This window comes from Amphiura filiformis, chromosome 6 (genome assembly GCF_039555335.1).
Source record: "Amphiura filiformis chromosome 6, Afil_fr2py, whole genome shotgun sequence".
Classification (NCBI taxonomy): Eukaryota; Metazoa; Echinodermata; class Ophiuroidea; order Amphilepidida; family Amphiuridae; genus Amphiura; species Amphiura filiformis.
The window spans coordinates 9,908,562-9,932,448 of NC_092633.1; the positions used below are offsets into that span (position 1 = coordinate 9,908,562).

The 23,887-nt window shown below is 36.9% G+C and overlaps 1 protein-coding gene across 1 annotated transcript; it reads right to left on the minus strand.

Moving 5' to 3' along the window:
• Window positions 1–790: 790 nt before the first annotated feature.
• On the minus strand, window positions 791–19,255 carry LOC140154944 (phosphoethanolamine N-methyltransferase 2-like). The gene is made up of 4 exons (XM_072177606.1): window positions 19,107–19,255; window positions 12,204–12,538; window positions 11,078–11,216; window positions 791–2,608 (listed from the first exon to the last, which is right to left on the minus strand). Exons 2-4 carry the CDS (start codon window positions 12,267–12,269, stop codon window positions 2,163–2,165), a joined length of 651 nt encoding a protein of 216 aa, XP_072033707.1. The 5' UTR covers window positions 12,270–12,538; window positions 19,107–19,255; the 3' UTR covers window positions 791–2,162.
• Window positions 19,256–23,887: the final 4,632 nt, after the last annotated feature.

Below are 23,887 nucleotides of genomic sequence, written 5' to 3' on the forward strand. Positions count from 1 at the left end.
TGGCGATTTTGTTCGAGATTAGCCCAGCGACTCAGGATAAGCATATCACTTACACGATATGAGATACCGCAGCGTTTCCATTCATTCACGTTTTTACGATATGCGTTTGCTCAGTACCCCACATGGAGTTGCCATTACAATAAAATTCGATTTGTTGTTATGTAAAACTCAGGTTTTGTTTTCAATACACTAACTGGAAGTTAGGTTTTTAGCCCATCGGTTTCTAGCCAATCAGATAGGACTCCTTTTCTTGCGTTCGGGTATAGCAATCGCCCATCGCTCACCAACGGAGTATTAGGATGTGATTCATTGCAGGGAAAAAATAATTATTTAACAGGCTGTCGAAACTGTGCAACGCTCGCCCCCACAGAGCCAGGGTAGTCAACAACTACCTACAGAATATGGGAGTAAAGAGAATGGAACGGCCTGCTATATAGGCTACATGATATATCATGATATATCATTCTGTGCGTGCCAGAATAATGCAACCAGTCTAATTCAATCTAAGTCTAATGCAACCAGTCACATTGAATGACCTGCGACAAATCCTTGTTGAAGAATGGAATGTTATTATTACCGGTGTTTTATTAATCACATATTGTGGCCAAATTACATGTAAAATTACAATTAGATCAAACATTAAAATATTGAAAAGATTGAAAACTTCAGAAAATTATAAGACATCAAAAAAAATTGCACACAAAATCTTGACTTTGACTAAATATTGTGATGGTGTTGACCACGTTGGTGAGCAACATGAGGAGGAGCTGCCTGGCTGTTGTGGTTTTTCCACCCGCCATTGAGGTTAGTGACTAGTGTTGTTACAAGATCTGAACTCAGCCGTGAAACAGGTGATTGTTTCAAATGTGGTGTCATTGTAAAGGGGAAAAAGTAGCTATCCATGATATGCAACACGATATGAACATGTCACTAATAATCTGAGATATAGATGCTTAAAAAACTTTTCAAACTTTTGTTGAGGAGTTTATATAGCGCAAGCAAGACGGATACACGACGACATAATTTGGGATTTATTGCAAAGAAATGGACACAAAATGTACCCCATAATTTTCCATAGCTGTTTGATGTGATCATTTATTAACAAAACATTACATAATTTTCAATTCTAGACCTTTACAATACCAACAGCTATCACACTAAATATATACATATTTTTTTAGCTATTTTAAACTTAGGTTATCTTTCCTTTATCAATTTTTTTTTTTTTTTTCTGCCTTTTTATGGTAATTTTTATTCTATAATTATTTGTGTGCAAATTGAGGGCGCTATTTAGATATATTTTAAATTTAATTTAGCCCAATAATATGCGTTATTCCTTGCATTCCATGATAAAAAGTAGTTTGAAAATTCTTTATGATGTTTTAATGCCATTACAAAATAGTCTATCCCTTGTAAAGATGCAAACAAGATTTATCATGAATAGCGCCATCAGTGTTCAACTTTGCTTTAAAATGAATACAAGTACATGCAATCACACAACCGTGTTTCAAATCATTACTGACTTCTACCTTTTGGTCGACTAAAACCACCAACTATTTTGAAGGAAATAGGACTAAAGAAAGTGGTTGGATATATTTTCATTTATTACTTAATTACACTCATAATCAGGCCCGTACGCAGGGGGGGGGGCAAAAAAAAGTCCCAAAATTTCAGAATTTGCGAGCGTAGCTAGCAAAAAAATCAGGTTTTTTACGCTTTTTTAGACTAAAAAGGTCCAAATATTTGGAAAAAAGTCCACTTTTCACAAAATCATCCCCCTTGGAAAAAAAAAAAAAGTCCACGTTTTCAAAATCAGCACCCCCCCCCCAAATATATCCTGCGTACGGGCCTGCTCATAAGTTATCTTCTTTATTTTTAGTTGTTGAAAATTATAACTCGCATACGGTTTATCTTACATGCAACATGGTGCATGTAAGATAAATTTTGTGGAGCAAAATATTTCTATTAAGATAATACACTCAAAATTGATAACATGCCCAAAAGTGTCTCTTTTTGATATGACACGTCATAATTTATTTATTAAAATGTTTGATAATTTTTTACACGACCGTTAACATTAATGCCTACAACATTAATTTAATAATTTTGTTTAAATAGTCAATACAAACTATTTTGCATTTTGCTCAGTAGTTTTCTTGACTCTATGATTCATTAATACATGGTTTATATGCGTATATTGCTTGAAAAGCTTGCTTAGTCTTATCACAATACTCATCTTTCATTTCAACATTTACAAACCCAGTTTTCTTTAACGCATCTATGTAAATATTGGGATCCCATGAGATTGCACATTGCAAATACCCACGACTATCAATATCCTGCATCCTATCCAGGCTCAAACATGTTACCATAATGCCTCCATCTTTCAAGACTCTATGAAGCTTTAAACAAACTTTATTCACATCGGGCCAAAAATAATAACAATTACAATGAAATATTCTGTCCATGGTGTTATCCCGATATGGTAGACATGCCGCGTCTCCGAGAACAAGTTCCACTTTTCCATCTATCACCTCTGCTTCTACACGAGTGGAGGCTGCTCGCATCATCTCCGGAGAGAAGTCTATGCCATGAACTTTTCCAGAACCTGAATGTTAACCACAAAGACATAATTTACTATTCTAGTGTATAAAGTCCACTTTAAGTAAATAAGTAAATGAGCCCAGACAAAATATTAGCTACTATATTTATGACATATTATCTAAAACAGATCTGAAACAGGTATCTTCAGTAGATAGCAGACATACTATAATATTCAACAGATAACATATTAGGTTTTCTTCTGCAGTAAAAAGCAGACACTGCCTTTAACAGATATCACAAGTACATCTTCAGTAGATAACAAACACACTATTATCTTCGCCAGATACCATAGGTTATCTTCAGTAGATAGTAGACATAATAGCTTTATTATCTTCAGTAGATAGCAGTCTAACTGATCACTGACATGGGGTGTTGATCATGATCATGTAAAATTGAGAAGCAAAAAAAAAGGGTTTTTTTATTTTTCCCCAACAAAATTGAATTTTTTTTAAATAGGACCCTCGAAAAAAGGGGGGGCGCAGACCCGGTGTGCTCCATGCCTGATCCACACCTGGTATGTCTGCTATCTACTGAAGATAATATAATGGTGTGGAAGATAGTTTATGTCTGCAATCTATTAAAGATAACCTATGATATATGGTAAAGATAGTATGTCTCCATATTTTTGCCTTTTTCAATTTTCAATTTGCCGCCTTTTGGCATCCATTGACCAGATCGTGTCACATAATATAGATAGTATGTCTGCTAGATAATATATGGTATCTGCTGTAGATAGTATGTCTGCTATCTACTGTAGATAACCTATGATATCTGGTGAAGATAGTATATCTGCTATCTACTGAAGATAACATATGGCATCAGTGGTGAAGATAGTATGTCTGCTGTCTACTGAAGATAACCTATGATATATCTGCTGAAAATAGTATGTCTGCTATCTACTGAAGATAATCTATGGTACATGTATCTGGTGAAGATAGTATGTCTGCTATCTACTGAAGATAACCTATGGTATCTGGTGAAGATAGTATGTCTGCTATCTACTGAAGATAACCTATGGCATCTGCTGCAGATAGTATGTCTGCTATCATCTACTGAAGATAATTATATGGTATCTAGTGGGTTAAATATACACAAAGACCAGCGGGATCATCAGATAATATAGTTGGTATCTACTGAAGATAGTATGTATGCTATCTACCGGTCCTGAAGATAACCTATGGTATCTGGTGAAGATAGTATGTCTGCTACCTATTGAAGATAATCTATGGTATCTGGTGAAGATAATGTGTCTGCTATCTACTGAAGATAACATATGGTATCTGGTGAAGATAGTATGTCTGCTATCTGCTGAAGATAATCTATGGTATCTGTTGAAAATAGTATGTCTGCTATCTACTGAAGATAACCTATGGTATCTGGTGAAGATAGTATGTCTGCTATCTACTGAAGATAACCTTTGGTATCTGGTGAAGATAGTATGTCTGCCATCTACTGAAGATAACATATGGTATCTGGTGAAGATAGTATGTCTGCTATATACTGAAGATAACCAATGGTATTTTGAAGATAGTATGTCTGCTATCTACTGAAGATAACGTATGGTATCTGGTGAAGATAATGTGTCTGCTATCATATACTGATGATAACCTATGGCATCTGGTGAAGATAGTATGTCTGCTATCTACTGAAGATAACCTATGGTATCTGGTGAAGATAGTATGTCTGCTATCTACTGAAGATAACCTTTGGTATCTGGTGAAGATAGTATGTCTGCCATCTACTGAAGATAACATATGGTATCTGGTGAAGATAGTATGTCTGCTATATACTGAAGATAACCAATGGTATTTTGAAGATAGTATGTCTGCTATCTACTGAAGATAACGTATGGTATCTGGTGAAGATAATGTGTCTGCTATCATATACTGATGATAACCTATGGCATCTGGTGAAGATAGTATGTCTGCTATCTACTGAAGATAACCTTTGGTATCTGCTGAAGATAGTATGTCTGCTATCTACTGATGATAACTTATGGCATCTGGTGAAGATAGTATGTCTGCTATCTACTGAAGATAACATATGGTATCTGGTGAAGATAATGTGTCTGCTATCATCTACTGAAGATAATCTATGGCATCTGGTGAAGATAGTATGTCTGCTATCTACTAAAGATAACCTTTGGTATCTGGTGAAGATAGTATGTCTGCTACCTATTGAAGATAATCTATGGTATCTGGTGAAGATAATGTTTCTGCTATCTACTGAAGATAACATATGGTATCTGGTGGAGATAGTATGTCTGCTATCTACTGAAGATAATCTATGGTATATGTTGAAAATAGTATATCTGCTATCTACTGAAGATAACCTATGGTATCTGGTGAAGATAGTATGTCTGCTATCTACGGAAGATAACTTTTGGTATCTGGTGAAGATAGTATGTCTGCCACCTACTGAAGATAACATATGGTATCTGGTGAAGATAGTATGTCTGCTATCTACTGAAGATAACCTTTGGTATCTGGTGAAGATAGTATGTCTGCTATCTACTAAAGATAACAATGGTATGTTGAAGATAGTATGTCTGCTATCTACTGAAGATAACGTATGGTATCTGGTGAAGATAATGTGTCTGCTATCATCTACTGAAGATAACCTATGGTATCTGCTTTAGATAGTATGTCTGCTATCTACTGATGATAACTTATGGCATCTGGTGAAGATAGTATGTCTGCTATCTACTGAAGATAACATATGGTATCTGGTGAAGATAATGTGTCTGCTATCATCTACTGAAGATAACCTATGGCATCTGGTGAAGATAGTATGTCTGCTATCTACTGAAGATAACTTTGGTATCTGGTGAATATAGTAAGTCTGCTATCTACTGAAGATAATCTAAGGCATCTGCTGAAGATAGTATGTCTGCTATCTACTGAAGATAATCTATGGTATCTGTTGAAGATAGTATGTCTGTTATCTGCTGAAGATAATCTATGGCATCTGGTGAAGATAGTATGTCTGCTATCATCTACTGAAGATAACATATGTATCTGGTGAAGATAGTATGTCTGCAATCTACTGCAGATAACCTATGGTATCTGGTGAAGATAGTTTGTCTGCTATTTATTGATGATAACCTATGGCATCTGCTGCAGATAGTATGCCTGCTATCATCTACTGAAGATAGTATGTATGCTATCTACTGATGATAACCTATGGCATCTGGCAAAGATAGTATGTCTGCTATCTACTGATGATAACCTATGGTATCTGGTGAAGATAGTATGTCTGCTATCTACTGAAGATAATCTATGGTATCTGTTGAAGATAGTATGTCTGCTATCATCTACTGAAGATAACATATGGTATCTGGTGAAGATAGTATGTCTGCTATCTACTGATGATAACCTATGGCATCTGCTGCAGATAGTATGTCTGCTATCTACTGAAGATAATCTATGGTATCTGGTGAAGATAGTATGTCTGCTATCTACTGAAGATAATCTATGGTATCTGCTGAAGAAAGTATGTCTGCTATCTACTAAAGATAATCTATGGTATCTGGTGAAGAAAGTATGTTTGCTATCTACTGAAGATAACCTTTGGTATCTGTTGAAGATAGTATGTCTGCTATCTACTGAAGATAACATATGGTATCTGGTGAAGATAATGTGTCTGCTATCATCTACTGAAGATAACCTATGGTATCTGCTGAAGATAGTATGTCTGCTATCTACTGATGATAACCTATGGCATCTGGTGAAGATAGTATGTCTGCTATCTACTGAAGATAACATTTGGTATCTGGTGAAGATAGTATGTCTGCTATCATCTACTGAAGATAACCTATGGTATCTGCTGAAGATAGTATGTCTGCTATCTACTGAAGATAATATATGGTGTCTGGTGAAAATAATGTGTCTGCCATCTACTGAAGATAACATATGGTATCTGGTGAAGATAGTATGTCTGCTATCTACTGAAGATAACCTATGGCATCTGCTGCAGATAGTATGTCTGCTATCTACTGAAGATAATCTATGGTATCTGGTGAAGATAGTATGTCTGCTATCTACTGAAGATAACCTATGCTATCTGGTGAAGATAGTATGTCTGCTATCTATTGATGATAACCTATGGCATCTGCTGCAGATAGTATGTCTGCTATCATCTACTGAAGATAGTATGTATGCTTTCTACTGATGATTACCTATGGCATCTGGCGAAGATAGTATGTCTGCTATCTACTGATGATAACCTATGGTATCTGGTGAAGATAGTATGTCTGCTATCTACTGAAGATAATCTATGGTATCTGTTGAAGATAGTATGTCTGCTATCTACTGAAGATAATCTATGGCATCTGGTGAAGATAATATGTCTGCTATCATCTACTGAAGATAACCTATGCTATCTGGTGAAGATAGTATGTCTGCTATCTATTGATGATAACCTATGGCATCTGCTGCAGATAGTATGTCTGCTATCATCTACTGAAGATAGTATGTATGCTTTCTACTGATGATTACCTATGGCATCTGGCGAAGATAGTATGTCTGCTATCTACTGATGATAACCTATGGTATCTGGTGAAGATAGTATGTCTGCTATCTACTGAAGATAACATATGGTATCTGGTGAAGATAATGTGTCTGCTATCATCTACTGAAGATAACCTATGGTATCTGCTGAAGATAGTATGTCTGCTATCTACTGATGATAACCTATGGCATCTGGTGAAGATAGTATGTCTGCTATCTACTGAAGATAACATTTGGTATCTGGTGAAGATAGTATGTCTGCTATCATCTACTGAAGATAACCTATGGTATCTGCTGAAGATAGTATGTCTGCTATCTACTGAAGATAATATATGGTGTCTGGTGAAAATAATGTGTCTGCCATCTACTGAAGATAACATATGGTATCTGGTGAAGATAGTATGTCTGCTATCTACTGAAGATAACCTATGGCATCTGCTGCAGATAGTATGTCTGCTATCTACTGAAGATAATCTATGGTATCTGGTGAAGATAGTATGTCTGCTATCTACTGAAGATAACCTATGCTATCTGGTGAAGATAGTATGTCTGCTATCTATTGATGATAACCTATGGCATCTGCTGCAGATAGTATGTCTGCTATCATCTACTGAAGATAGTATGTATGCTTTCTACTGATGATTACCTATGGCATCTGGCGAAGATAGTATGTCTGCTATCTACTGATGATAACCTATGGTATCTGGTGAAGATAGTATGTCTGCTATCTACTGAAGATAATCTATGGTATCTGTTGAAGATAGTATGTCTGCTATCTACTGAAGATAATCTATGGCATCTGGTGAAGATAATATGTCTGCTATCATCTACTGAAGATAACATATGGTATCTGGTGAAGATAGTATGTCTGCTATCTACTGATGATAACCTATGGCATCTGCTGCAGATAGTATGTCTGCTATCTACTGAAAATAATCTATGGTATCTGGTGAAGATAGTATGTCTGCTATCTACTGAAGATAATATATGGTATCTGCTGAAGAAAGTATGTCTGCTATCTACTAAAGATAATCTATGGTATCTGGTGAAGATAGTATGTCTGCTATCTACTGAAGATAACCTTTGGTATCTGGTGAAGATAGTATGTCTGCTATCTACTGAAGATAACCTATATGGTATCTGTTGAAGATAGTATGTCTGCTATCTACTGAAGATAACATATGGTATCTGGTGAAGATAATGTGTCTGCTATCATCTACTGAAAATAACCTATGGTATCTGCTGAAGATAGTATGTCTGCTATCTACTGATGATAACCTATGGCATCTGGTGAAGATAGTATGTCTGCTATCTACTGAAGATAACCTTTGGTATCTGGTGAAGATAGTATGTCTGCTATCTACTGAAGATAATCTATGGTGTCTGGTGAAAATAATGTGTCTGCTATCTACTGAAGATAACCTATGGCATCTGGTGAAGATAAAGTGTCTGCTATCTAACATATGGTATCTGGTGAAGATAGTATGTCTGCTATCTACTGAAGATAATCTATGGTGTCTGGTGAAGATAGTATGTCTGCTATCTACTGAAGATAATCTATGGTGTCTGGTGAAGATAGTATGTCTGCTATCTACTGAAGATAACATATGGTATCTGGTGAAGATAGTATGTCTGCTATATACTGAAGATAACCAATGGTATGTTGAAGATAGTATGTCTGCTATCTACTGAAGATAACGTATGGTATCTGGTGAAGATAATGTGTCTGCTATCATCTACTGAAGATAACCTATGGTATCTGCTGAAGATAGTATGTCTGCTATCTACTGATGATAACCTATGGTATCTGCTGAAGATAGTATGTCTGCTATCTACTGAAGATAATCTATGGTGTCTGGTGAAAATAATGTGTCTGCTATCTACTGATGATAACCTATGGCATCTGCTGCAGATAGTATGTCTGCTATCTACTGAAGATAACATGTGGTATCTGGTGAAGATAGTATGTCTGCTATCTACTGAAGATAATCTATGGTGTCTGGTGAAAATAATGTGTCTGCTATCTACTGAAGATAATCTATGGTGTCTGGTGAAGATAGTATGTCTGCTATCTACTGAAGATAACCTATGGCATCTGCTGAAGATAGTATGTCTGTTATCATGTACTGAAGATAATTATATGGTATCTAGTGGGTTAAATATACACAAAGACCACATATGAAAATTGTCTTGTGCGTTCACCAGCGGGATCATCAGATTTGGTATCTGCTGAAGAAAGTATGTCTGCTATCTACTAAAGATAATCTATGGTATCTGGTGAAGATAGTATGTCTGCTATCTACTGAAGATAACCTTTGGTATCTGGTGAAGATAGTATGTCTGCTATCATCTACTGAAAATAACCTATGGTATCTGCTGAAGATAGTATGTCTGCTATCTACTGAAGATAATCTATGGTGTCTGGTGAAGATAGTATGTCTGCTATCTACTGAAGATAATCTATGGTGTCTGGTGAAGATAGTATGTCTGCTATCTACTGAAGATAACCTATGGCATCTGCTGAAGATAGTATGTCTGTTATCATGTACTGAAGATAATTATATGGTATCTAGTTTTACCAAAATATGGTAAAACTGCAAAATCTGGCGCACTTCGCGCATATCATACTAGCCCTTTACATAGCCCTTCATTTTGGGCTAATATAAAATTGTCTGAAATTGAAAACTAATTTTGCGCGCAAATGTCCTAGTACGATCAATGAGTGTGGGGCCTCCAAAAGCTTCCAAATTTTGGCCTGCCCAGGTAAATTCGGCCCTGCATTTTAGCATCTCCTTAATCAGCGCTTATTTCATTTTCTCTTTTGCTTGGGGCCCATGGACTTCGTCCACCCTGTTCCCCCGCTTGCTACCCCCTGCTGAAGATAGTGTGTATGCTATCTACTGAAGATAACCTATGGTATCTGGTGAAGAAAGTATGTCCGCTATCTACTGAAGATAACCTATGGTATCTGGTGAAGAAAGTATGTCCGCTATCTACTGAAGATAACCTATGGTATCTGGTGAAGAAAGTATGTCCGCTATCTACTGAAGATAACCTATGGTATCTGGTGAAGAAAGTATGTCCGCTATCTACTGAAGATAACCTATGGTATCTGGTGAAGATAATAATGTGTTTGCTATGAACTGAAGATAACCTATGTTACTGAAGATTTAATTTTCAGTATTTGGCAGACCTTCAATTGATAGCATAGGTTATCCTCAGTAAACAACTGACACATTATAGGTTCAATAAATAGCATAGTTCATTCTTTCTTGCATTGATGAATTTAATCTGTTACGGTACTAAAAGAGTTGTCCCTCTAAATACGTGCCCCCCCCCATCGATCAAAAATTCAAAATATCCCATAGGAAAATTGCCAAAAACGGCTGCTGCCCCAAATCAGACCCGGTGCCCCCAAATCATGGTCAGCGCCCCCCAATCGGATGACCCACGCTACGGCACTGTTTGACACTTTCCATCAAAAACAGAAAATCCCTTAGGCTCTGATGTGCTCTATCCTCTTGTGGGATAAGATCTCCGGTTCAGTACGTACTAAGTCCCAAAATTTCTGGTTTGTTCTTAAAGATCCTGCTTTCATTATGAGGAGCATGTGTGGCCGAGTGGATAAGGCACTTGGCTCATAATCCAAAGGTTGCGAGTTCGAACCCCACTTGTGTCAACGTGTTGTGTCCTTGGGCAAGGCACTTTATCCTCATTGCCTACGGGGGGTGGGGTATGGTGGGGATGGATGTTTGTATAGTTGTTTGTTTCAATGTTGCAATATTGGCACTGATTAAGCTGCTGCCTTCAAATTGCATTGTTCTGTTTAGGTGTGTTTAATGTAAATTCTAGCAATTTGACCTGCGGGTCACCATTAGAGTTTGAAATAAAACAAAACAAAAACATTATCCCATGTAGCATGTTTCATTGTTTGAATATGAAATGTATCAACTTGAGCACATTACCTGCTTCAATGATTTCTGCTGCCTTTTTAATTCCTATTCCTAATCCAAAGCCAACTTCAAGAACTCGATGATGTTTTTCCAAACGGCAAAGTCGCACTGCATTTAGCTCAATAAATCCATTTTTCGACTGCAACATTCTCTGTATTATACAAATGAAGAGCTTTGTTTCAAAACCCCTTACATCCACTTGCCCAATTTTGAGAACACATCAAAAAATAATAAAAAAAATCACTGATATAGGGGGTTTGCAGCAAAAGCTGTTTTTGGCGGGATGCTCCTTCTACCCAAGCATCCAGCCCAAAACTGCTTTTGTTGAAAACCCCTTATATCAGTGATTTTTTTAATGATTATTTGATGTGTTCTCAAATAATATTAATATCACATACATTTGAATAAAAGGGACAATCCAAAGTTTTATGATATAATTTAACGAGACCAATTATTATGAACAAATACTTGGACCTAGCCTATTCATTCACCACCGTATCTATGCAACACCCTCTCACATTGAATGATCTGTTTTGACTGTCACCTAAAGACCCCCTGGCCCTTTGTATAAAAATCTGAACAAATTTTGAGATATAAATCTCTACCTCAATTACCTGTTTTTGTCTCTATTAACAGAATGTGTTTCTTCCAATAATATTGTCATAAACAATTAATATTAATATACTCACTGAATAACCCATTTTTAATAACTATGAATTAGATTGTACAAAAAATTATAAAATTGTGCACATTATCTTGATACCTGGTTTAAATGCATGGATTGGCAAGTGATCAACTGAATACATCATACTTTATGTTGCTTTTTATGTGTATGTCATACACAGATACATCAAGAAAAAACATATGTTTCAGTTCTAATTCAATCCTCCAAGTCTCGTCATATTTACATCATTGGATGTACTGCGATGCACTGTTCACAAATTGTTGAAAATGGAATTTTTTTCCAGGGGCGGGGGGGGGCATTGAGGGGAAAAGTGAATTTCAGGGGGCAAAATCAACAAATTTTGCACAAAATTACCGGGCAAAGGTGAAATTTTCGTAATTTTGGGTTTTTAATGGGGGGGGGGGCAACATGGGGGGGCAAGAGTTCTGACTGGGGTAAATTTCTCATTCTCACCTTGACAACCCAGCCTGTAAAACCCGATGTTGGCCTTCGTAGCTGAGGAGCTATCCAACTTGCCATGTCAACACTATTGTATGATGCAGGTAAATTATGTTATAGTGTTACTGCTAGTGACAGTGACTATACTATTCAGCAAATTACTTCAGTGGTGTCTGTCTGATTACAGCGTTAAAAGAACTACGTCACACAATGCTATGCAGCTTGATCAGCGAATGAGGTGCCGATGTAATGAAAGATGTGATTCAATCAGCCAATCAGAACCCCACGTCCGTATACGCCATAAACTACCTGCGCCAAATTGGCAGACTGCTGAAGAACTGTGCTGAAAACTATAGACAGTCAAAATTAATTTGATGCATTATTATGAAAAGTAACTTCAAATAGATGGATCGACAGACTTGATTCACTTGTAGTTGATGCAGGCCTACCCTGCATTAAGTTTGTTCGGTTTATATAAGGCGGAAATTATTATAAATTCACATAAGCGTGCACCAGTCACGCATTACGCAACGTATAACTAGCGTAAGCATTGCGCCCAACTGTGTATGCTATTCTATAGACGAATCTAAATTCACGCATTCCTACACCTGACTAGCAGCCTTTAGTTGGGTAGCCGTCGGCTACAATGCACTCAAAATGTGAAATTATTCGGCCTTGGCGGAAATTTTAAACTGCATTCCTTCACCCGTTTTACACCTTTCGCGAAAACACAGGTAGACAAAAGAATAACACAATACATTAATACAGTTCCCTTCGACAAAACACACAGCATGGTCTATTCGTTGTTGAAGTGACATATTAATAATCGGATTAACTATACGCGGTATCTATGCATTGACGTACTTGCGAACAAAAGGACTATATGTATGAATAGATGCGACGGGATTACCTGTGGAATTATCTCCATTATATATATCATTAGTAGGGATGCCCACTCTCAATACAGTTTCCACTAGAACGATTTTTCATTTACTGTGTGCGTGCACTCACACACGTATTGTCTATGGAGAAACTGATCGATACAAGAAATCCCAGGCATGTTAAATGGCGTACATACTTGTTTTGATCCAAATGTAGGCCTTTATCAGGGTGTTTCAAGAAATTCCTGATTCCACCAGAAAACATTCACCAAACTTTTTCCTGTTTGGTCAGTAAATAGAGAGGACCTTCCTGCATGAAGAGATCAACTTTTTTAATGAAAAATTTAATGAGATGAGAACTACAACAGGTTGAAGTGACACCATTCCGTGCATCAGGTGTTCAAACGCAATTATCTCCGAATTTGGAGTGAATCAGACAAGCAAGCTTACATACTCATAAAATTTAACTATTTATGAAGACAAAATGTGTAGGATGTTAAGAAATTTAAGAATGTTTAAGCCTACTGCGGCCGATCTCAAATCATGCACTTCCCCGTGCACTTCTCACTACCATGTCCATTTCATAGGGAGTATAAAAACCGGGGACCATCATGGCTTCCATGCACACAGTGTATTGCTCAATGTAGTAAAGATAACCTTTGAGTTGGAACAAATTTCTCAAAATTGGTAGTGATTAATGTTACCAAACTTATGCCATGATGAAATATAATAATTTTTGAAGATAAAATGTGCTGACCTTAAAAGATTGAACAATGTTTAAGACTACCGCTTTTCATTTGAAATAATGCACTTATTGTTCATCTCCTCTATGGAGATATTTTCCATGGCGGCCATCTATGATCATGCTTGAGGTTTCAACAAACAAACCATGGGTTTTGAGGTCTTATAGTTTTTGTTGTATGTCAACAAAATCGATTAAATTTTCAGGATGATCTTATTTTCATGTTGTTATAAGCAAATATAATGTTCCAGATAAGATAGTTAATAAATACATTAAAAAAAGTACCTTAAAGTTGCACTTTCTGTTAGTATTCCTTTTGGACTTTAACTTTTTAACATGTTCTAGCAGCCCTATATAAAACCGTGACACTCGAAAGGCCATATCTCTGGAATGAAACGTCCGATTAAGATTATTTAAACGCCAAAATGTTTCTTTCATCAATTCCCATCCAATAAGTTAGGTCTGAATCAATTTAAAAGTACTTCAATTTTTAGTGGACATGCCTATCATTAGCTACTATTCTATTAACCCTCCTCGTCCTTGCATCTTCTCTAGGTGTTAGGTGGATTTTATTTGCACAATTGGACGCTCAAAACATCAGGTTGGTGCTAGCGGCTACCCAAAGATGTCCGTCCAAATCCTGACCATGACTTGGCTACTTGGATTCGTCTATATCAATATACGGTGTTATGAGTCTTATTTTTTCCACCTTATATATGCCAAACAAACTTTTGCCATGATGCATTTATGACAATAATGAATACTGGAAAGAAAAAGAGCAAGGTACACCAACTTGACGTAGGGAAACAAGTAATACAGACTAAACAGTAGGCCTACCTCGCTCGTCTGACCGAAGTTTACTGCAAAATATAGCCTCGAATGTAAAGCTATCGGTGAGCAAATTTGTGGCTAGATTTCTCAAGCGAAATGAATAAATGACTTTAAGGCTTATTCCACGGTACTATAGACGAATCCAACGAGCCAAGTCATGGTCAGGATTTGGTCGGCCATCTTTGGTTTCCCGCTAGCACCAACCTGGGGTTTTGAGCGCCCGATTGTGCAAATAAAAACCGCCTAACACCTGGAGAAGATGCAAAGACGAGGAGGTTTAATAGAATAATATATACAATAGAGGTATGCCTAATCCTGTCGCATCTATTCATACATATAGTCCTTTTGTTCATCCATTTGTACATCTATGAATAGATGCGACGGGATTACCTGCGGAATTATCTCTATTGTATTATTCTATTAACCCTCCTCGACCTTCTGTAGGTGTAAGGCGGCTTTTATTTGCACAACTGTTGGAACTGTATTGTGTTGTTAAATCATTATTTTGTCTACCTGTGTTTTCGCGTAAGGTGTAAAACGGGTGATGGAATGCAGTTTAAAATTTCCGCCAAGGCCGAATCATTTCACATTTTGGATGCATTGTAGCTGACGGGGACCCAACTAAAGGCTGCTGGTCAGGTGTAGGAATGCGTGTATTTGGATTCGTCTATAGGGTGCTTGCACGAAAGGTTGATAAAAATGTGTGCATTGAGAGTCAGTCAAGTATACTGGGGACAAATACACCACAATTCGCCATACTGCATTTTAGAAACGCTGGCTGTTAGAATAAGAAAAATTTTAATTGTAATTATTGCACAGGTCACGGCGACCCTGTGACCTTTCCGGAAAAAAGCCGAGTGGTAGGTTTTTCAAATAAATATTTTCTGTGTAAAAACTGCACCATCAGATAGGTAATGGAATATATGAATATTAACTGTACATCTATCACAACAATTTTTGATAACAACTTGCGTCACAATTGATCTAGTATAGAAGGTAGAGAATTTATTTCAATCTTATATACGCCATTTTTTTTGAAATTAGGTGAAAATTAATTCTGTAAAAACTGTAATTTTTTTATGTAATTTTCACATTAGACCCGACAAAAGATTACCGTTTTGTTGTTATGATAATCTAATCTTTTGATTTCGTAATTAAAATTAGGGGTCTAATGTGGATTTAGGATGCAAACTGGAACAATCCAATGCCTTGTCAAAAGCATTTGCCTCAAAATGGAGTTCGGAGCACTTCGTAATACAACTTCCGCCACTGCGGGAAACCACATGCACAGCAGAGCACGTGGCCGATATCAAAATCGATTTTATGTAGGGGAGAGCGGGGAGTGTTCGCCCTATATTTTTCTGTCCAGCCTAGTGATGTCAATTTTAAGGTTAGGGATGACCTGATTAGCCCATGTGCAAGCCCCATGTCTTAGCTATATATGGCCACAATCTCAGAACTATAGGCCTTACAATAGCAACAGGATAGAGCAAACAAAAAAGTTTTTCAAAGTGGCGAACTTGCCCCATATTGGGGCAGGTTCGCCCATATGGTGGGGTAAGTTCACCCTAATCACAAAAAAGGTTTAAACATTACATAACAATAACATATTAAATGCAAACATTTAGCAAGAGTATACAGGGTATTCATTCTCTTCTGGGGAGTCACTAAAATTTTTGGCAGGGGTCGGGTCAGGGTAAAATGTAGGGGTCCAAAGTGAGCTTAAACGTATCATGTTTACAACTTCAGGGAGATTATGGATTAGCACATTAACTGTGGTATGAGTAATACTGATACCACATAACTTTAAAAAACATGCTTTTCAGTAGTTTTACCTCGTTTAATGGTATAGCCTAATTATAAATATTTTGCATAACACGGTGATGGGGCAGGTCCGCCCTCCAGTTTGGGGTAAGTCCGCCCGGGGAAGATACAGGGCGAACATGCCCCATCCTCAAAAGGGCGAACGTGCCCCTTGTGCACATTTTTGTAATTTCTTCAGGGTATGCAAAATACAAATCGAATAAGGAGTTTATAACTGCATTAAATCTTTGACAAATCCCATATGTTCTCAATGCAAATTTCCTTTCAAACCATCTGTATTTATGTATCAATGATAAAACAACATTATTAATGCAAGAAAAAATTACGTTTTGATGTATTTTTTGTTGTTTTGGCTTTAGTTCGATGAAGACGTCCCTATATGTCGCGTAGCTAATATGAGAAGTTTATAATGACCTATGTCACCTAATTTTGCCATCACCAAATTCCCCGATAACCGTAGTGCTGAGAAACAAGGGGTGGGCGAACCTGCCCCTAGGGCGAACACTCCCCGCTCTCCCCTATTGTGTATATAGGCCTATTCATAGGACCCGCCCTCGTATTAATTGTCTCTATGCGCTTGAGAATTCAACAATATAAAATAAATAATGGTAGCTTTATTATAATACACATTAATGTTTTATGCAGATGAAATTCCAAAATATGATGTAGTAATGAAGTTGCGATTTATTAATATTATAGGGTAGCTGCAGGTAATATGGGACAGCAGGTAATATGGGACACCTGTTTTCATTTTAACAAAAAGTAGCTTAGAGAAGGTAAACACTTTAAGTTGATTTGTTAAGTGTTTAGAGACATCAATGGTGCTTCTAGAAATGCAGTTTTGGAGTCTGTGTATCAAACTCTTGGAAATCAATGCCAAAAAGAGTGAAATTGCCCAAAAAATTATGTCGTTTTTTTGGCCTGATATAAAATCAATGACGTCACATTTTATGATTGTGTATCCAAAAACTCTGGTAGGGCCTACTGAGGGGGCATTTGTCATTTTTTATGATCTTTAGGTGATGGGTTAAGCTTATCAGCAGGTAAAATTGCACTGACAAGTGGCACTTTCCTTTTATAAATGATTATTTTCTCGGATTTTCAACTGAATGGGTGCAGGTAATATGGGACACATAGGAAATTGTGTGCATTGTCAAATTGAATTTTCTTGTAGAAATTTGCATTTAACATTCAAAATCATGTAACAAAAATGTTTTTAGAACAAAAGAGTGATTTTCTGAACTTTTTGATTTTCACCATAGAGATAACACAGTGTCCAATATTACCTGCACATGCAGGTAATATGGGACACTTGACGATGACGTCATTTTGACGTCATCGCGTCCAAACAAACATAAAAACAAGGTAACATTGCCTGTTTTATTAATCTTAAAGGACAGGTTGTTCATCATAACAATCTCTTGTGGGCATATCTTCTTTAGTTTTTATGCAAATAAGCTAAACGTCCTTAATGGTCCCATATTCCCCGCAGGTACCCTATGTTTAAATTTTCACGATGACACTATCAAGTCCTTCGTGGTCGAGCGGTCTAAGGCGCTGGTCATATGCATGGTATACGTGATAGCGGCGCAATGCAGCGTGGGTTCGAGCCCCGCCTCTGCCTAATTAAATTTCCTTCTTTTTTAAATTTCATATTTAATGTTAGGGAAATGTGGCTGGGAGAATGTATGTATGGCGAAGAGTGGTGTGGGGGACAAACAAACTATTATCATCCAGTGATGCCAACGCCGCGCCTTAGGCGCACAATTGGGCTACTTGGCGATCGCTTGCTGCTATGCTACATGATGCAGTCATGTCTACAGTAGAATTCATCTCGACCTTTGCAGGACTTAACCCCATTAAAAGCTATTAAACCAAGATAACACTCATTGAAACAGTTCAACTGATTAAATCGGATCTTCTCTGGCTGTGCACATGTGACTGTTTTCATGTGCGATATCGCAATAAAGTTTGTATTGCAGCTTCAGTTGGGTAACCGATTATAAAGGAAACGAAAGGAAACAATGGTAGGCCTATGTGTACTTTTGTTCACGAAATGAGACCATGGCGTGCTTTTTGTAAACCAGCATTCTTGAAAATGAGCAACATAATGATTGTTGACTTAACACGGTTTGGAAATAATTTCTTCATATTTTTGGTGTTATCTGTCGTTTCCTTCCTAAAACACAAAAGTACGACCCTCTCCAAACACCTAAATTAGCTAAAAATTTAGGACATGTTACAAAACTATATTGTCTAGAATTTTAGAAGAGTAGGCCTACTTTTAATATTGGCCGGTTATTTTTCACACAGCGACGCGACGTTAACTAGGCAATGTAGGCCTACTATTACCTATAACATTAACTAAAACACCAAAGTACGAATATTTCCAAACATCTAAATTAGCTAAAAATTTAGGACATGTTAAAAACTATATTTTCTAGAACTTTAGAAGAGTAGCCTACTTTTAATATGGGCCGGTTATTTTCACACAGCGACGTTGAACTAGTCATATCCCCATACTTATAACGTAGGGCTATTTGTAGAGGTCACTCGTCAATGGGAAAGAGCACTGTGTATTGTGTATAGGAAAACGGACAGTAACTGCAGTATGACTCAAAAAAGCATGCCGCTACTTGCCTAAAATTGCGCTACTTTTGCCAGTCTCAGGCCGCGGCAGTAATTTGATGTATTTTCCTTTCAATTTAGCCGATTTATAAAGGTTTTGAGTCTCTGAAGCTCCAAATTGCAATTACAATGGGTTTTGTGACCATTGTGCAATGTGCATGCATTCGTCGGGTCAAAGCGAAGAACGTGAGTCAATTCGGACCCAAGCCAATTCGGCCCCAGTCAATTCGGCCACATGCCAATTCGGCCACATGCCAATTCGGCCACACGCCAATTCGGCCCCTGTATGAAACCTCATATACTATATGGTTTCAATGAGAAGATGTTATGTTTTATTAAAGGGCGAAATGAAAGAGGATAATATAAAAAGGGGGATATGCCATAATTAAAGAAACAATATAGTCACATATGTTTAATGTAATTTAAAGCATGATTTTAAGAAGTATAATAAATTCTGGAATATATTTTCATGTTTTGTTTGTTGTTGTGAAAATCACCCAGCTACAGGTGTGATCCACCAAAATGGCTTTCATGCATGTGCATAATAATAAATGGAGCATAAAAACATAGGCCTAATTGATAATAATAATTGATAATAATAATAATTATTATTATCATTATTAGGCCAAGTTTTATTATTATAGAGCACTATTTAAAAGTCACTAGCAATATTTTGGTATTGTCCACTTGATAAGGTGAATAGCGCATTGTCACTTTATATCAAAATTTGTTATAGTTACATTTGTCTATCAATTCCAATAAAGTTTTAAATATATTAATTAATTGTGTTTTAATAACTACTTCACATGATGGTAAGAGCTGAATTTCATGAATTCGTACACGGATCCATTAAAGTAACTACATGAAATAAAAATGATTTCAGTAGGCCTACCTAGAAATATATATTGTTTTGGCAATATGTTTGATTTAAACTTTTAAACGCTATTAATATTGACATGCTTATCATTATTTATTTATTTATTTATTTATTATTATTATTATTATTATTTTAAATTATAATTTCTGTTATACTAAAGGTACCATGCACTTACGGTACCGCGCGCGGGTCAATAAAATACAGAAGTTCAGTACAATTAGTGTTATGTATATAGTCATCATGTATGAGACTTTTGTTAATTTCAAATCGCTTCAACACGTTTAACATAAGCACGTTGGTGGGCAACGGAACATGTGCTTAACATAGGTACGTTGGTGGGCAACGGAGTATGGACTTGTGTTAATTTCACATCGCTTCAACACGTTTAACATAGCACGTTGGTGGGCAACGGAGCACTGAACTCGGCTGAACTTGTGTAAGTTTTGACACGTTTATAACATAATGCACATTGGTGGGTAACAGAACCCATACATGTATACATGTAGTCTATAAGGCACGCTGGTGGGCAACGGAACCCATAGCATGTGCGCGTTCGGGGGGCCACCACGGGGTTTGTGTTTTATTTGATATCACTTCAATACGTTTGACATATGAACGGGAATATATGATGTTTCATGCATGTATTTTCGCTATCTACTGAAAATATAATTTAGAGTCCAATAACAACAGAAATTAATGCACACATTTGGCAGAATGTGTGATAGGAAAAACTTGGTATTACCGTATTCGTCCGAGTATAGTCCCACGTTTGAGTATAGTCCCACCCCCCATTTTTCGAAAAATTCCAGAAATTGTAATTTTTTTAAATTTTTTTAAGTTGTTTATTTTTCGGTTTTGGAATGTCCCTTGACCTAGACCTAAATGCTAGGGTCATTCATGTTTGACCTAAAAAAATAAAATAAAAAAATGCAATGTTTTGTGTTTTTAATATGAAAATTGATAATTTCATACTCTATTAATGATATCAAAATGCATTCAAAATCGAAAATTATACATACGTCCGATGATGTAGTTTTTGAACCAATCTTCATTATCGATCGAATTTTCACCAAAAGACTCATTATGAACATAACCATGTACATGAACATCCATAACGTTTCCCTTTATTTCTTTCTTGAATGCTTTACCATGCCCCCTGGGGATTTGGAAAGTGATATTCACGTTCTAATGAAGTCCTAGGGATGTCATACAAGTCTTTGTCACTTGTCTAAAATAATTCCATCCTCAGTTGTTTCTATTATTATGTTTCTTTCATTTATCATGCTATGCTTTTCTGCCCATTATTCATCCCGACATGCACATTGCGCATCATATTTCTTTACTGATTTCTAGCACACACCACAGTACCACACCTATTGCTTATATTAATGTATTAATCATACATACCGTAATGAAAAAGGGTGCAAGCAATCTGACTATTCTGTTTGTAAATGATTGGCATTTATTTGATCATGCCGATGAGTATGCTACATGCTGCAGTGCATTATACTGCGTTGGTGCTCCTTTGTTGAAAGGGAAATCCTAGATCGGAGACAGTCAGGCCCGCGACACTCCGGCACTTGTTGGAAGACATATGGTACAGCAGACAGTACATGTACAATGTGATTTTCTCATTTATAATTAGGATTACGTCATTGCCAGAGCTTGTTTATTTGTTCATTAGAATGATTGACAGCGGTGGGCGGACTTATACGCTTTGTACCGCTCACAAAACAAAGCTCTGGCAATGACGTAATCCTAATTATAAATGAGAGAATCACATTGTACATGTACTGTCTGCTCACTCTGCTGTATTAGATGTCTTCAGCTGCGGTATAGCACGGTACAGGCAGTTTGCAGAGAGTGTCGCTTCTCTACCTTTATTTTCTCTGAGACAGTCAAAGAGCTTACTTTTTTGTGTGAATAATAGCATTTTCATGAATGAAACAGAGCACTAGCCTATACATAATAACTTTAGAATGTAATGACTATTATCATTACCAGCAGTAAAATTAGTATATAGGTCCTAAGGGAGGGAGCCTTAAAATGTGACATGCATATGCATGTCTTCCCAATCTAGGTATATCAAACACCCAGATTTGGAAGTTTTACGAAGTGGTCCTTTACTGTTACCAAAAATAGGTAAGTGTTGTTTGAATTGGCGAAATTAAAAATACGATGTCCGTGTCAACATGTCAGTTGTTATTTTAACAACTTTGGATGAAACTGAGTTTGTCTTTATTTTTCAGAAAATTAATTTAGAGTTATTATTATGTTTCTTTCTTTCATCTATCATGTGTATGACTATACCTTCCTGCACATCATATTTTCTTTACTGATTTCAAACACCACCGTCAAATACCGAGAAAGAAAACTAAAATTCGGATTTATGCGCGCAAAACTAACATTTTCCATTTCCGCGCTCGATTCTTCGAGGGGTTGTGTTCGTGAAGGTGTGTGTTGTGTGAGGTGGGGTGAGGTGGGGTGTGTGTGCGGGAGTGGATGTAGAGAGAACAAATAAACAACCCAAGGTCAATGAGAACAATTATAGAATTACACGAGAAAGAAAACTCAAATTCGGATTTATGCGCGCAAAAGTAACATTTTCCATTTCCGCGCTCAATTCTTCGAATATGCCCATGTGTGTTCAATAGGCCTACTGCTCATGAAAGTGTGCGTTATGTGCAGTATCGTACATTTCTTTTTGACATGGGGGTGGAGTTGGGAAAAAATTATAGGAAGTAGAGTCAACCCAGCACCTTTTTGGCGACATAATAAATGGTACAAATGCGCGTGAAGTGCGCGAAAAAAGTTGCTATTTTGAAGCTAAACTGATGAAATATGGTGTAAAAGTAGAATAAATTTTAAAGTTCGAACCATGTGATTGCCGACCGAGTAGGCCTATACGACACCTTATGTGTTCCACTGCGTTCATGATCGGACCGTTTTTTGCGAAACAAAATATTGCGATGTATGTAGCCTACTGAGAAAGCAACATGATGATTCCTCCTATTCTCCATATGATGAACGAGTGAGTGGTGAAAACACGAATAAAGGATCAAAACAAAGATTAGACGTGAAAATGGATGAAAACCATATGATCCAACAATAATAATAATAGTAAAAGGCACGAAAGAAACATAGGCCTAAGTATTTTATTTCAATTATAATTATAGCCTACTAATATTTTAGTGTCAATTATCATGATTATGTATAAGCCTATATAGGCCTACTAGCCTGAACATGCAAACGAATAACGCCGACACACTTTCTATGCTTCCAAATCTGGGTGTTTGACACATGTATACCTAGATATGGAAGTCCTGTTTTAATATGTGCTCGTTAACAGAAAAGTGTTTTCAATAATTTAATTTACTGGGCAGAAACTATAGAGGAAAATAATGAGAGACACGAAAGGCACGAAAGAAACATAGAGCTAAGTATTTTAGTGGCAATTATGTATATGGCTAGCCTGAGCAGAACATGCAAACGACATAAAGCCGACCCACTTTCTACGTTTCCAAATCTGGGTGTTTGATATAGGCCTACCTAGATGGAAGACCTGTATGTGTGCTCGTGATATTTTGCATTACTCGTTGACTGCCGATAAAACGCCCAATAAAGACTTAAACTTAACGGCCAGTTAAAGTACATGCCCTATCACACCACTCCACACCATACATAAATTCTCCCAGTCACATATGAAATTTTAAAAAAGTCAAATTTTAATTTACTTCTTTTAAAGTTTGGCAGAGGCGGGGTTCGAACTCACGGCGCAACGCTTAGTACTCTATGAGCCTAGCGCCTTAGACCACTCGGCTACTTTGTCTTGTTGTTATTCATTTGAAACTTATTTAAAAATATAATCGCAACTTCAACATAGGCCTACCACGTGACAAGCAAAGACAGAAAACGT

Bases quoted from the DNA above. Each gene is read 5' to 3' on its own strand.
- LOC140154944 (XM_072177606.1), bottom strand. From the start codon at position 12,269: ATGGCAAGTTGGATAGCTCCTCAGCTACGAAGGCCAACATCGGGTTTT. The intron at 11,217-12,203 runs GTGAGAATGAGA...TGTATAATACAG, and splicing joins TTACAGGCTGGGTTGTCAAG to AGAATGTTGCAGTCGAAAAA. The intron at 2,609-11,077 runs GTAATGTGCTCA...GTTAACATTCAG, and splicing joins AGCAGAAATCATTGAAGCAG to GTTCTGGAAAAGTTCATGGC.